General features: G+C 53.5%; 1 protein-coding gene across 9 annotated transcripts; it reads right to left on the bottom strand.

Moving 5' to 3' along the window:
• Positions 1-3,921: 3,921 nt before the first annotated feature.
• Positions 3,922-14,949, bottom strand: HEXIM2 (HEXIM P-TEFb complex subunit 2). 9 transcript variants are annotated; one of them, XM_021929300.2, is made up of 4 exons: positions 14,179-14,943; positions 12,492-13,293; positions 12,265-12,374; positions 3,922-5,540 (listed from the first exon to the last, which is right to left on the bottom strand). In XM_021929300.2, exons 3-4 carry the CDS (start codon positions 12,328-12,330, stop codon positions 4,746-4,748), a joined length of 861 nt encoding a protein of 286 aa, XP_021784992.1. In that variant the 5' UTR covers positions 12,331-12,374; positions 12,492-13,293; positions 14,179-14,943; the 3' UTR covers positions 3,922-4,745. The 9 variants fall into 9 exon arrangements, with proteins under 9 accessions (XP_021784992.1, XP_017806303.1, XP_017806301.1 ...); XM_017950814.3 differs by having other exon boundaries at positions 12,265-12,377; positions 13,096-13,293; XM_017950812.3 differs by having other exon boundaries at positions 13,096-13,293.

The following is a 14,949-nucleotide window of genomic DNA, read 5'->3' as shown; positions in this document are numbered from 1 at the left end:
TTTTCTTTCTTTTTTTTTTTTTTGAGACGGAGTCTCACTCTGTCACCCAGGTTGGAATGCAGTGGTGCCATCTCGGCTCACTGCAACCTCCGCCTCCCGGGTTCAAGCGATTCTCCTGCCTCAGCCTCCTGAGTAGCTGGGATTACAGGTGCCCACCACCACGCCCAGCTAATTTTTGTATTTTTAGTAGAGACGGGATTTCACCATGTTGGTCAGGCTGGTCTCAAACTCCTGACCTCGTGATCTACCGCCTCGGCCTCCCAAAGTGCTGGGATTACAGCCGTAAACCAGCGTGCCCGACCTAATTTTTATATTTTCTAGTAGAGATGGGGTTTCACCCTGTTGGCCAGGCTGGTGTCGAACTCCTGACCTCAGGTGATCCGCCCACCTCAGCCTCCCAAAGTGCTGGGATTACAGGCATGAGCCACTCACGCCTGGCCTTTGTTCAATTTTAAAGGGGCGAGTTCGTGGCATGTAAATTTCACTTCAAGAATGAAAAATAGGCTGGGTGCAGTGGCTCAGGCCTGTAATCCTGGCACTTTGGGAGGCTGAGATGGGCGGATCACCTGAGGTCAGGAGTTTTTAAGACCAGCCTGGCCAACAAGGTGAAACTCCGTCTCTACTAAAAATATAAAAATTAGCTGGGCATGGTAGCAGGCACCTGTAATCTCAGCTACTTGGGAGGCTGAGGCAGGAGAATTGCTTGAACCTGGGAAGCGGAGGTTGCAGTGAGCTGAGATTGCGCCATTGCACTCCAGCCTGGGCAACAAGAGTGAACCTGCATCTCAAAAACCAAAACAACAAACAAAAAAAGAATGAAAAATAGGCTGGGCGCGGTGGCTCACGCTTATAATCCAAGCACTTTGGGAGGAAGATCACCTGAGGTCAGAAGTGTTCGAGACCAGCCTGGCCAACAGGGTGAAAACCCATCTCTACTAAAAATACAAAAATAAGCTGGGCATTGTGGCAGGCGCTTGTAATCCCAGCTACTCCGGAGGCTGAGGCAGGAGAATTGCTCGAACCCAGGCGGGGCAGAGGTTGCAGTGAGCTGAGATCGCACCACTGTACTCCAGCCTGAGCAACAGTGAGACTCTGTCTCAAAAAAAAAAAAAGAAAGAAAGAAAAAAGAAAAATAATGGTACCAGTAGCTAAGAGTGGACAAGTGCTAAAGGGGTAGGGGAGGTAACAGAAGGGCTGAGGGCTGGGAGAGGAAAAGACTTGGCAGAAATAGGTAAGGTTGAGGTGGTGGAAAGGTTCGAGGGAGGGTCCCAGGCTGCAGGTAAAGGTAGTCTGGAGGAAGCTGACTTTGATTCCTTGGCCAGCAGGGGAGAAGCAGAAGGAGTGGGATTCAGGGAAGGCCCTTGCAGCCTCTGGGCTGTTTGCTTCCTCTCTGACTGGAAGGTCCTGGTGGGGGGGTAGGGCCTGCATCCTTTGAGCTGTTTCACTTTCAAAGTGGCATCACAGGTGGATGGTTCTTTTAAAAACCCTGGCACCAATGGAATGAAATGGAACACGTAGGCAGCAGGAAGATTCGCCGCCGCCCACACCAGGGAAGTGAGGCTGGCACTGGGCTACGTGTGTGCCACCTCCAGGCGGCCAGGAGACTCCCCAGGGCAGAGAGGGCCTGGCCAGCACCCATGACAGCTTCAGCACTTGCAGAGGGCAGCACCCCCTGGGGCCTGGGGTGGGGGAAGGGATTGGGTGAGCACCATGGGCTCCTTTGTCAGACCCAGGAAGGAGAAGTGGGGGCAGCTACCGGAAGTAGGGGGATGAGAAGCTCCCTCCGGAATGTATGCCCCCTTCTCCCCTCCCCTCCCCTCCCCTCCCCACATGCACAGCCCCTGCACATGCTCAGTGTGCCCATGAATTGGGTTGGTTGGGGGAGGGCACTAACTGGCACCCCCACTTAAAGGGCCAGTGCCACACTTGCCTGTTCCCAACAGGGGCAATGGGACCTGGCCACCTTTCCCCCCAATACCGTTACTTCCCTTTGGACCCCCTTCCCCACTCTCTGACAGCTTCCTCCTGCTCCACCTCACCAACCTCCACCCACCCCTCTCCCTCATTCCCTGACCCTATCGCAGGCAGGGTCTGTCCACTGGACACAGGAGTTTCCACCTGGGGTCGGGCAGTTCCTGCCGGGGAAGAAAAAGGGATCCTAAGCCAGGCTGGGCCGGGGTGGTGGGAGGGTGGTGGGAGGCTTCAATAGTCACTCCCGTGAAACATCTGTTCTCTGCGCTTCCCTCCCCGGCCCAGTTGACCCAGAGGGTCCCAGAAAGCACAGGGCGTGAGGGCAGCTCTGGAAAGGCCCAGGGAGGCTGTGTCCAAGCCCAACTTCCCCAGTTAGGGCGTGTGATGTGGGGGTAGGGGTGTCTTGTAAACTGGAGCTTCTACCATTGCAATGGGCGGAGTGGAGGCCTAGGCTTCAAGACCAAGCAGCAGGTGTGGGAACAACTGGAAGCGGCGAAGGGGGCGGGGCACCAAGGGACCCAGGCCTGGCTCCCACCCACAGCTGAGCCGGTTCTCTCCAGTGCTAAGCCCCAGCTCTGGCCCCAGGACGATCTCCTCTCTGCACACCCCTTACCCAGGAATCAGGGAGCCAGACGGGGGGAGGGGCGGACAGGGACCCTCTTCACGGACCCCTCCCATTTGGGTTCAGGCCCTCCCACACTCCCGGCTTGCATCCTCTCCTTTGTTCTCTTCTTGCCCCACCCGCCCTCCAGCGGGGTGAGGCGGGGGTGCGGGAATTAACCCACCGAGGTGCTGCCCTATTTGCGCCCTTCAGCCTTTTATGTGAAGGGGGATGTTGGGGGAGCGGCTGGCAGCTTTCCTTCCTCCAGGCTCCGCAGCTTCTGGGCCAAGAAGGGCCAGACTCTTCACCTGCCCCTCCCTGGCACGACCAGCCCACAATACGCCCCCAGCACCCGCACCCACACCCCTCCCCCGACACTCCAGCAGCCCTCTGGAATCTTCTCTCACCTCCTAGACACACATACACACACACAGAGGCACCTCCGGGTAAACAACCTTTGTCCACCTTTGTCCCGGGCCTCCTCTCTCCCTCAGGCTCCATGCTGAGGAATGCAGCTGGGAGGCTGCCAGCAAATGCCAAGGGGCCTCTGGGTCCCAGGTTAGCACCCCACAGCACTCCACAGGGGCAGGCAGGCCTCCAGAGGCTCTCCTGGAATCCGAAAAGCCACTTCCTCGCTAAGCCTCCAGTTTCCCATCTGCAAAGTGGGGATGATCATTCCTGCTGCCCTTCCTGACTGAGCCGTCTGAGGACCCAGGGTTCTAGGGGCAGGTCTCCCAGGATGGGATTTTGCTTTCTCTTGAAACCCATGCGTTCCTAGAATCTGTTCTGTGTTTCATTGTAGGAGGCTCTGGCCAGGCCTGGGTGTGGCAGGATAGAAATGAAAGTTGTCCTGGCAACACACAAGATTTCATCAACATTTCCATCCCCAGAAGCTCCTGGGCTGAGCCTCATCTTGCCCAGTGTGGCCTGTCAAGATGAGGGCCTGGAAGAGAAGCCAGGCTGGGCAGCCAGGCCTCTGCCCCTCCCCTTGCCTGGTGGCACAGCCAGCACTGGCTCACTGGTGAGTTGACTAATTTCCTCCACCACCACTAGTTATCCATGTTCATTGCTGCCTGACACCCAACACTAGCCTGCAAGGGCACCAGGAAGGGATGGAAGAGACAGGGTGCCTGGGGAAGGGTGGGTCTGAGTGTGAGGGGTGAGTGAGCTTGTCTCAGAGCCTGACGCTGGCTGGTGGTATCTGCCTTACCCAGGCTGACCCAGCTGTCTCTGATGCACAGACAGGCAAGGGCCTCACACACTTTAGAGGGAATTCACACCCACATGATGAGGCTGAGAGGAGCAGGACGCACAGGCGCACGGCAGGCACCAGGAGAGCCAGGCTGCTGTGCTCTGCGGGGGATCCATGTGCTGTCCCCCTCTGTCTCTTGACTTTATTTTCCACCAGGAGAGCACCTCCCTTAGTACCCTTGGGAGGTAAAGGGACAAACACAAACATATGATAACTAACCTCAGGCCCAACCCCCTGCTGAGAGGGGTCGGGGTTGGGGGCTGTCAAGAACAAGGAGGCACAAGGCACCCAGAACCCGTCTAGTCCAGCCTTTAAACTGTGGGGAGAATACAGGGAGCTCAGCAGCAAACTCTGAAGGAACCCCTGGGTCTTCTCCAAAAACCCCCGTTCTCTCCTCTAGGGAAAGCTCACAACTCCTCACAGCGATCTGGTATTTTGAGCTTCAGTTTCTGGCCGAAACTGGGGGCTCCTGACGGAGTTCCCTCCCACCTAGAAAACCTTTCCTGCAGTCTGATTGCTCCAACACCCACAGAGCAGGATTCAGGTATCCTGGAGAACTTGGGAGGTCCCCATCCAGAGGTCCGCTGTCCTGCCAGGCTTGGGGCAGTGGGGACTGGGACCCCACTCAGACTTCTCTGGGGCAAATGTTTTGGTTCTCACAACAGCCCTAGTGAAATCAATCCTAGATACTCCCATTTGGTCCCACTAAGACCATTTAATTTCTCTGTAAAGAGTAAGATGACACGAAAGAGCCAACTGTGGAAACGGTGAGGTGGGAGTCTGAACCAATTTAGCCGTTCTCAGGGGGCAAAGGGTGTTGACGGTGGTTTTCATCTGCCACCTGCCTCCTTGAGACCCAGCTGGCCTGAGTGTGCACAAAATGGGACCTTCTCCTTGGGTCCACCAGGCTGGGAGGCACCCCTAGGTACCCGGCTCCTCATCACAGCAGCAGCCCTCTCGGTTCCACATCTGGTTCTCCTGCCGAAGCCGCTGGTTCTCAGTCCGGAGCCTCTCGACCTCGGCAGCCAGCTCCTCCACCTGGCGGCAGGACTGCTGGCCAGTACACGCCTGCAGCTGCTGCAGCCTCCTAGTCTCCTCCTCTGCCTGCGACAGCCGCTTCTCCAGCTCCAGGTAGTCTCGCACCAGCTCCTGCTTGCTGCGGCCCTGCAGGCTCTCGGTGTGGAAGCGCTCGTAAGTCTCAGAGAAGTCCTTCCGCTGGAACTCACCGTGCGCTTGGCCCCGCCCATCACTGTCCCCGGCCTCACTCTCCCCACTGGAACCTGGGTGGGAGATCCCATGGGGCACATCCAAGTTGGGCTCCTCCGGGTCTCGGTCATTCATCAGGAACTGGGTGGTGTTGTAGGGGGCCACGGGCTGGCCTTTGGCGAACATCTCCTCGCGGACCCGGGAGGCCCTCTGGCTCTGCCTCTCATCCCGCTGTTGTTTCTCAGCCCAGCTCAGCTCCAGGTAGGGTCGCCAGTGCCGTTTGCGCTTGGACGGCCGCCGACGGTGTTTCTTCCGGGCCAGCACAGCCTCCGCTGAGCAGCCCCCTGGGTTCTGGGTCCGGGGACTCCTACTGTACCAGCCCAGGCCACCGACAGCCCCAGCAAGATCTTCATCCTCTGAGTGGCTCTCCATCCGGGGTGTCAGGGGCAGGGAACCACCAGAGTCATGAGGCCCAGGGGGTGTTTGGGGGCTCCCCGGGGCACCAGAGGTCTAAAGAGGGGGAGGAGGAAGAAGGATGGATCAGACAGCCTGTCCTTGGAGGTGGAACCCTTCCCTCTCTACCCAGTTTGAAGCCAACCTTCCCACACTCAGCTAACTTGGTCACTCTTAGCCCCTCACCCTTGCAACCATTTGTTTACAAAGTGACCTGTCTATTGTCTGTCCCCCAGCCTTCCCCAAGTAAACTCATGGTGACAGCAGGAATTTTGCCTGTGTGTTTCACTCTGTAATTTCAATGCCTAGAATAATACCTGGCACTGAGTAGGAGTTCCATAAATACTGTCCAAATGAGTAAAGTAGGAGAAGAAGAAAACTGGGATAGAAGACAGATCTTGATACATTTGCTTGATCAGAAGCCCAAATGCCACTGGCTCTTCCCTCTTCCCAGAAAGCCTGACTTTCAAACACAGCTGGCTTCATGGGCAGGTGACCTGTTAAGTTCCACAGAGGCCTCACACCTGGCTTCATGCTGTCCTTGTCTTACACATATTATTTTTAAAAACCCTTATTTTATTTCATTTTTTGAGACGGAGTCTCCCTGTCACCCAGGCTGGAGTGCAGTGGCGCAATTTCAGCTCACTGCAACCTCTTCCTCCGGAATTCTCCAGCCTCAGCCTCCCGTGTAGCTGGGATCACAGGCATGTGCTACCACGCCCGGCTAATTTTTTGTATTTTTAGTAGAGACAGGGTTTCACCATGTTGGCCAGCCTAGTCTCGAACTCCTAACCTCAGGTGATCCACCCGCCTTGGCCTCCCAAAGTGCTGAGATTACAGGAGTGAGCCACTGCGCACGGCCTAAAATAAGTTTTTTTTTTTTTTTTGAGATGGAGTCTCTCGCTCTGTCGCCCAGGCTGGAGTGCAGGGGCCGGATCTCAGCTCACTGCAAGCTCTGCCTCCCGGGTTTATGCCATTCTCCTGCCTCAGCCTCCTGAGTAGCTGGTACTACAGGCACCCGCCACCTCGCCCGGCTAGTTTTTTTTTTGTATTTTTTAGTAGGGACGGGGTTTCACTGTGTTAGCCAGGATGGTCTCGATCTCCTGACCTCATGATCCGCCCGTCTCGGCCTCCCAAAGTGCTGGGATTACAGGCTTGAGCCACCGCGCCCAGCCGAAATAAGTTGTTTTTAGGCTCAGCATGGTGGCTCAGGCCTGTAATCCCCAGCACTTTGGGAGGCCGAGGTGGGCAGATCACCTGAGGTCAGGAGTTTGACTCCAGCCTGACCAACATGGTGAAACCCTATGTCTACTAAAAATACAAAAATAAGCCAGGTGTGGTGGTGCATGCCTGTAATCCCCACTACGCAGGAGGCTGAGGCTGGAGAATATGGGAGGCAGAAGTTGCAGTGAGCCAAGATTGTACCACTGCACCCCAGCCTGAGTGACAGAGCGAGACTCCATCTCAAAAACAAACAGGCCAGGTGAGGTGGCTTACGCCTGTAATCCCAGCACTTTGGGAGGCTGAGACAGGTAGATCACGAGGTCAGGAGATTGAGACTATCCTGGTTAACAAGGTGAAACCCTGCCTCTACTAAAAATACAAAAAAATTAGCCAGGCGTGGTGGCGGGCGCCTGTAATCCCAGCTACTCAGGAGGCTGAAGCAGGAGAATGGTGTGGACCCAGGAGGCGGAGCTTGCAATGAGCTGAGATTGAGCCACTGCACTCCAGCCTGGGCGACAGAGCGAGACTCCATCTCAAAAACAAACAAACAAAAAAGACCTTTTATTTTCAGAGACAGGGTCTTACTCTATTGCCCAGCCAGGAATGCTGTGGTGCAATAACAACTCCCTGCATCCTCAAACTCCTGGGCTCAAGCAATCCTCCTGCCTTAGCCTCCCAAGTAACTGGATCTACAGGCATGCACCACCACATCCGGCCACTATCTTTAACTTTTTAATAATTTTTGAATAAGGTGCCCTTTTGCACTAGGCCCCACAAATTATGTAGCTGATCTTGCTTCCAGCTACTTGCATGGCTGACTTTTTCTTCATCTTTTTTTTTGTGTGTGTGTAGGACAGTCTCACTCTGTTGCCCAGGCTGGAGTGCAATGGTACCATCTCGGCTCACTGCAACCTCCGCCTCCCGGGTTCAAGCGATTCTCCTGCCTCAGGCTCCTGAGTAGCTGGGACTACAGGTGTGCACCACCATGCCAGGCTAATTTTTGTATTTTTAGTACAGATGGGGTTTCACCATGTTGGCCAGGCTGGTCTGGAACTCCTGACCTCAAGTAACCTGCCCACCTCGGCCTCCCAAAGTGCTGGGATTACAGGCGTGAGCCACCACACCTGGGCTTTTTTTTTTTTTTTTTTTTGGAGACAAGAGTCTCCCTCTGTTGCCCAGGCTAGAGTGCAGTGGCCCGATCTCAGCTCACTGCAACCTCCACCTTCCAGGTTCAAGCGATTCTCCTGCCTCAGCCTCCGGAGTAGCTGGGATTACAGGCACCCACCACCATGCCCAGTTAACTTTTTGTATTTTTAGTAGAGACAGTGTTTCACCATGTTGGCCAGGCTGGTCTCAAACTCCTGATGTCAAGTGATCCACCTGCCTCAGCCTCCCAAAGTACCAGGATTACAGGCATGAGCCACTGCCCCCGGCCACCTTTTTTTAACCTTTTAGAGCTTAGTTCCAATGTCACTTCCTCAGGGAGCCCCTCCTTGACCACCCTACCTAAAGTAGACTCCCCATCTACCCTCCCTAGTGATTCTATCATGTCACGCAATTAGCACACAGCATTTAGCATATGGCCATTTAACATCTGTCTTCCTCATGTAAGAACACATCTTGTCTGTCTGTCCAAGTCACCACTATATTCCTATGCACAGCACAAGGGCAGTGCTCAGTAAATATCTGTTAAGTGGCCTAAAACCTATAAGATAGGGAGATCCAAAAGATATTGGGAAATAAGACTTATGGACGAGCATGGTGGCTCATGCTGGTAATCCTAGCACTTTGGGAGGCCGAGGCAGGTGGATTGCTGAAGCCCAGGAGTTCAAGACCAGCCTGGGCAACATGGCAAAACCCCATCTCTACCAAAAATTACAAAAAATTAGCCAGGCATGGTGGTGAGCACCTGTAATCCCAGCTACTTGGGAGGCTGAAGTGGGAGGTTGAGGCTGCAGTGAGCTGTGATCACGCCACTGCACTCCAGCCTGAGTGACAGAATTGGAGTCTCAAAAAATAAATAAATAAATAAATAAAATAAAAATAATAATTTAAAAAAACAGACAAATAAGACTCCCCTCTCTATCCTTCTGGCATAAAGAAGATGTAGCAGGTTGGTCATGGTGGCTCATGCCTGTAATCTCAGCACTTTGGGAGGCCGAGGCTGGTAGATCACCTGAGGTCAGGAGTTTGAGACCAGCCTGGCCAACATGGTGAAACCCCATCTCTACTAAAAATACAAAAAAAATTGGCCGGGCATGGTGGTAGGCACCTGTAATCACAGCTACTCGGGATGCTGAGGCAGGAGAATCGCTTGAACCTGGGAAGTGGAGGATGCAGTGTGGTGAGATCGTGCCACTGCACTCCAGCCTGGGCAACAGAGTAAGACTCTGTCTCAAAAAATAAAATTAAATTTAAAAATTAAATTAAAAAATAAAATAAAATGATGGAACATATTTATTCCAGGCAGAAGTTGGTAGTTGGCATCACTCTCCAATATGAATGGCAGGAAAGAGGTCCTCTCCAAGGAGAGGGAGGGTCGGCCTCCAGTCTGCAGCGAGAGAGTTCCAGAACTTATCTAAGAGGTAGAAAGATTCTGTCAAGACAGTATAGGCTCAGGGCATCTGTTTATCTCTGTTGTGGGAAGGGTGGGAGTACTGGGTGTGGGAGATGGGAAATGAATTGCTCTAAGTCTGTGGTTTGGACAATTTCTAATAATAACCACTACCACTGGTATGTTGTTGAGTAATATGCAATGCAGTTCACAGACATGTGAGCATAGGTCCATGCACACAGGGTGTGTACTGAGGAATGTGGTGTATGCGCAGCCCTTAAGAGCCAGGCATATGTCATGTGTGTTTTGCAGACCCTGAAAAGAATTTCAGGGAAAAGGAGGTATGTCAGGCTGTGTACGTGTATGGGGTATGTATGTATGTGGAGTTTGTTGTGTTACTTCACCTGCAGGGAGATCACTAAATATAAGCAATAGCCCTTGTCTCTACCAGTGGCTTGGGCCAAATGAGATAGAGCTGTCGCCCCACCTGGGACAGGCAAGGCCACTGGGATGCCAAGGCAGGGTGGCTTGTTGGTGTGCACAGTCACATGTTCCCAGCCCTCAGTAAAAGTGCCCTGTTGATCCTCCACCCTCACCCAAGCAAACCCAGCCCCCTAGCCCTACCTGCTGCCTCCCTCCTGAAGACTTGGCCCTCTACCACCATGACCACTACTGTAGATAAGCTGTGTGACCTGGCTGAACACTGTAGCCCTGACACGTCATGAATTCCAAATTCAGTAAATCCAGAAAACACGGAATAGGCTAGGCAGCGTGGGTCAGAAGCTCTCTGACCCCTCTCCTAAGCTCCCTGCTCATCTATAGGGAGGCATGGACTAAGGAAGAATGGGTAAGGGCAGGTAGTGAGAGAACACGGGCTGAACAAGCATGGGTTCCTGTTGCCAAGTTAGAAAGTGGCATCCTCTGAGGGTCTGATACGATCTTTCTCTCTCCCCTTTTGCGGGTTGTATCCTAACCCCCTACCTCCATTCCAAATTATTTTATTGAGACAGTGTGACTTCATCACCCAGGCTGGAGTGCAGTGGCGTGATCTCAGCTCACTGCAACCTCTGCCTCCTGGGGTCAAGTGATTCTCATGCCTCAGCCTCCCAAGCAGCTGGGATTACAGGCATGCCCCACCACACTGGCCTAATTTCAGGGTTTTTTTTTTTTTTTTTTTTTTTTTGAGATGGAGTTTCACTGTGTTGCCCAGGCTGGAATGCAGGGGCGTGATCTCGGCTCACTGCAACCTCTGCCTCCCAGTTTCAAGCAATTCTCCTGCCCCAGCCTCCTGAGTAGCTGGGATTAAAGGCATGCGCCACCACACCCGGCTAATTTTGTATTTTTAGTAGAGACGGGGTTTCCTCATGTTAGCCAGGCTTGTCTCGAACTTTTTTTTTTTTTTGAAGACGGAGTTTCCCTCTTGTTGCCCAGGCTGGACTGCAGTGGTGCAAATTCTGCTCACAGCAACCTCCGCCTCCCAGGTTCAAGCGATTCTCCTGCCTCAGTCTCCCAAGTAGCTGGGATTAAAGGCATGCGCCACCACACCCGGCTAATTTTGTATTTTTAGTAGAGATGGGGTTTCTCCATGTTGGTCAGGCTGGTCTCCAACTCCTGACCTCAAGTGATCCGCCCACCTCGGCCTCCCAAAGTGCTGGGATTACAGGCGTGAGCCACTGCGCCCAGCTTCGAGCTCTTTTCTTTTTTTTTTTTTGAAAGAGTTTTGCTCTTGTTGCCCAGGCTGGAGTGCAATGGCACGATCTCAGCTCATTGCAACCTCTACTTCACGGGTTCAAGTGATTCTTCTGCTTCAGCCTCCTGAGTAGCTGGGATTACAGCCGCCCATCACTACACCCATCTAATTTTTGTATTTTTAGTAGAGACAGGGTTTCACCATGTTGGCCAGGCTGGTCTTGAACTCTCGACCTCAGATGATCCACCTGCCTCAGCCTCCAAAAGTGCTAGGATTACAGGCGTGAGCCACTGCCTGGCCTGTTTTTTTTTTTTTTTTTTTTCTCTTTTTTGAGATGGAGTGTCACTCTGTCGCCCAGGCTAAAGTGCAGTGTGTGATCTCAGCTCACTGCAACCTCTGCATCCCGGGTTCAAGTGATTCTCATGCCTCAGCCTCCTCAGTAGCTGGTATTACAGACATGTGCCACCATGCCCAGTTAATTTTTGTATTTTTACTAGAGATGAGGTTTCACCATGTTGGCCAGGCTGGTCTTGAAATCCTGGTCTCAAGTGAATTGCCTGCCTGGGTCCATTCAAATTATGAACCAAAAACTCTTTTTCCTGCTTCAGACTTGGTTCATGGCCTGGACAAAACACATTCAACCCAGTCCCTCCATGCCCTCTTTGAACTTGAGGTCAAGGCAATGTTCAGTTGTCAGAAGGCCCTAAGTTTAAACCCTGGGTCTGTTGCTTGTAGACAGCATGATTCTGGAACAGGTATTTCAGGTCTCAGAACCTTGGCTTCTGGGAATTGGAAATAATTCCTGCCTGAAAGGGTTACTAGGATTCCTTTTTTTTTTTTTTTTTTGGAGACAGAGTCTCGCTCTGACGCCCAGGCTGGAGTGCAATTGCGAGATCTTGGCTCACTGCAACCTCTGCCCCCTGGGTTCAAGTGATTCTCCTGCCTCAACTTCCCAAGTAGCTGTGATTACAGGCATGCACCACCACCACGCCAGGCTAATTTTGCATTTTTAGTAGAGACAGGGTTTCGCCATGTTGGTTAGGCTGGTCTCGAACTCCTGACCTCAGGTGATCCGCCTGCCTCGGCCTCCCAAAGTGCTGGGATTACAGGTGTGAGCCACCGCACCCGGCCAGTTACTAAGATTTCATAAGCTAGCATAGACTGGGATTCTGGCCTATTGCCTAGTGCATAGTAGGGACTCATCAAAATATTGGTTTTCCAAATCTACCAACATATCTGAGACAAGAAGTTTGGATCTCAGCTGTGGGACCCATGCTCGGGGTACTCGGGTGGGCAGGAGGGCAGGGGCTTACCTTGGCCTCCTCCAGGGCTATTGGTGACTCTGCATTACAGGCAGTCTGGTTCGGAGTGGCCATCATCTTCCGTTCCAAATCTTTCAGCAGACACCTGGAACTAGTGACACCTGCTTTGAACAACATCAGAAATCCAAGTTCTGAAGGAACGTTCTCAAGAGGACTCTGGCTGCCCAGAATTGTTTGCCCAGGCAGCGGCAGCCATTTTGTACCCCAGCTCTTCATACCCTTATTCTCAAATGCAGGCCCCGAAGGCTGCCTCCACCACTGGTTTTCACACCTCCAGCCAGCAAGGGGCCAAATGGGATTCAGGGGCCGTTTTCCCTCTCCTGCTCCTCGGGTCTCTCACCAGGTCTCATGTCCTGTACTGTCCTCCTGGAAGTCATCGAGGCCCAGGCTGGCAGCCAGGAAGCCAGGTGTAAGCTTTGTTTCCCCAACCACCAAAGGGGAAAAGGAGGACTGCCTGGGGAGGCTGGGAGTGCAGCGGGGCTGCTGCTGCCACGGGAGAACATGGAGCAAGCTCAGGAGTCCTTTCCCACTGTCTCCAGGGGCCTCAATCTTCATGCAGCCCTGCACCCCCAACCTTCTCCCCAAGCTGGGCTCCAAAGGCCAGAAGCACAGCTGGGACCTGGGCCAAGCCTAGTGCTGAGGCCTTTTCCTCTAAGGTCATGGCCTGCCTCCCTCCTTCCTCTCAGAAAGGGAAACAGGGGAAAGGGGAAAGAGGTCTTTGCGCTACATGCAGCTGAGCGGGAAACCCAACTGGGACAAGGATGGATTTCTTGGAAGAGGGGAGATAGTCATGGAAAGAGGTTTTGCAAAAGTGGAACTGACCTATTCGCTGTCAAGGGCTATGCACACCACTACATCTGTGTCTTTCTGTGCGACTGCCTGTCGGTGCAATTCCCAACGCCTCAGCCCTACCTCTTGCTGCAGTTGCAGCAGCTGTGGTCAAGCCGCTCAGGCCACTAAGATGGGGGGAGGAGATAGCCTGGACGCGCGGTGCCTGCTGGGGATTGTAGTTCTTCTAGCCTGAAAAGCGATCCGAGCGCCTGTCACGTCAACAGCCACACCCGAGACTCCGAAACCCATCTACCCTTGAGCGGGGACAGACTGCGCGTGCATCGCTGCCTTCTTTGATTGGTCAAGCCTTCTGCCAATATTCTCACTTTTGGCAACGATTAGCTGTGAGGAGGCACAACTGGACCCGCCTTCTCCGAACTCAATTAAAGAGTTCATTGATGGCGTTAATCTTTACGGGGCAGAAAAGAGATCCGGCTAAGATGGGCGGGGCAGTATGCGCGGAGGGATCCTTGGCCTTTGAGGAAGGCGACGAGAGGATCGGCGGCCATCGCCGCCATTTTGGGCTGGGAGGAGGCAGCGGAGGGACTCGCTGCGCAGTGAGAGCACCCCGTGGGGGGTGGTCCGGGCGCGGGGAGAGGCCGGGCCGAGTGGGCTGCCTGAAGTGGCGGCGCCGGGAGAAGGCGGGAAGTGGGACCGGGGGCCAGGGAGGGTGAAGGTTGGAGTCTCCCCGGCCGAGCCCGGTCCTCAAAATGTCCCGGCAACCCCGCAGCCTCGCATCTCACAGAGTGCGGGGTTCTTCGGTAATTACCGCGTGTTTCCCGAGACCCTAGCACGGGAGAGGCTGGTGAAACGGCTCTCCTCTGCCGTCCTTCCACAGGGGCGCAGATCCTGAGGCCGAGCTCTGCCAACTTCCCTCCCCACCCCCATTCGGCCTGGGTATGGCGGCGAGGTCCCGCACAGAGGGATTCCCACTTCGACTGGAGAAATGGGGGCGACGCCAGATTCCAGAGGCTGGCGCCGCGGGGGAGGGCGGAGGTCGCAGGTCTGGCCGCAAGTCGGCGTGGCAGTCAACTGGAGGCTCCGAGAGCGGAGATCCCAGTGCACCCACCTTACCTCGCTTACACCAAAGCGCCATCTCGCCGCCCGGGTTGCGAAAAACCACGGCCGTCTTAAACTACTGTAGCAACCACTAATTCCCCCTGGGACCAGCTAGATAGGGGCACGTGGAAACCTTCACGAGCCCGGTGCCTGAAGGTCTCTGAGGCTCTTGCCCTCAAGATCTCTCCCATTCAGCCCCGATTCTCCGGACACCCTGACCTAGCATGTCGCCAGCCTGTTGGTGAAAAGCCTGAAGTGTGCTGCCCCACTTCTCTTGAAGGTTTACACCAAAGGGATGAGGTTTTGTGCTTTACAGGCTTGGGGCACAAAGTCGGAGTCACTGCGGCTCCGAAATAGAAGGAGTTGCCCATTTCGTATGCTTCATCAACATCTGCTTGCATTTTGAAATCCGAGTCGTAACTTTTACAAAACTTGTAGAGAAATGGCTGCCCTCCTAGAGGGAAAAACGAACTACAGTAATTCCAATTCCAATGTAATAATCTTCGTAAGGCTACAGAATCTTTCCAGTTTAAAGATTTTTTTCCCCCCACAGACTAAACAAAATCAGAGTATTTTGTGTTCTACTGATGCATTGTTACTAGGTAACCTCTATTTTGAAATTCCAAGTAATTGAAAGATCACTTTTGTAGATCCTAAATGCTACCAAAATAGAAATTGCAGTTTTTATCTACTTAATATATATAGCGTTTAAGAGATGAGGAGACCTGCTTTGAAAGAATAAACTCGTAACCTTACAGTATAGCTGTAGCAGCTTCTTAAAGATTG

Source organism: Papio anubis, chromosome 17 (assembly GCF_008728515.1).
Source record: "Papio anubis isolate 15944 chromosome 17, Panubis1.0, whole genome shotgun sequence".
NCBI classification, from domain to species: domain Eukaryota; kingdom Metazoa; phylum Chordata; class Mammalia; order Primates; family Cercopithecidae; genus Papio; species Papio anubis.
Note: the sequence above shows the minus strand (reverse complement) of the source record. Positions and strands in the feature narration are given on the sequence as shown.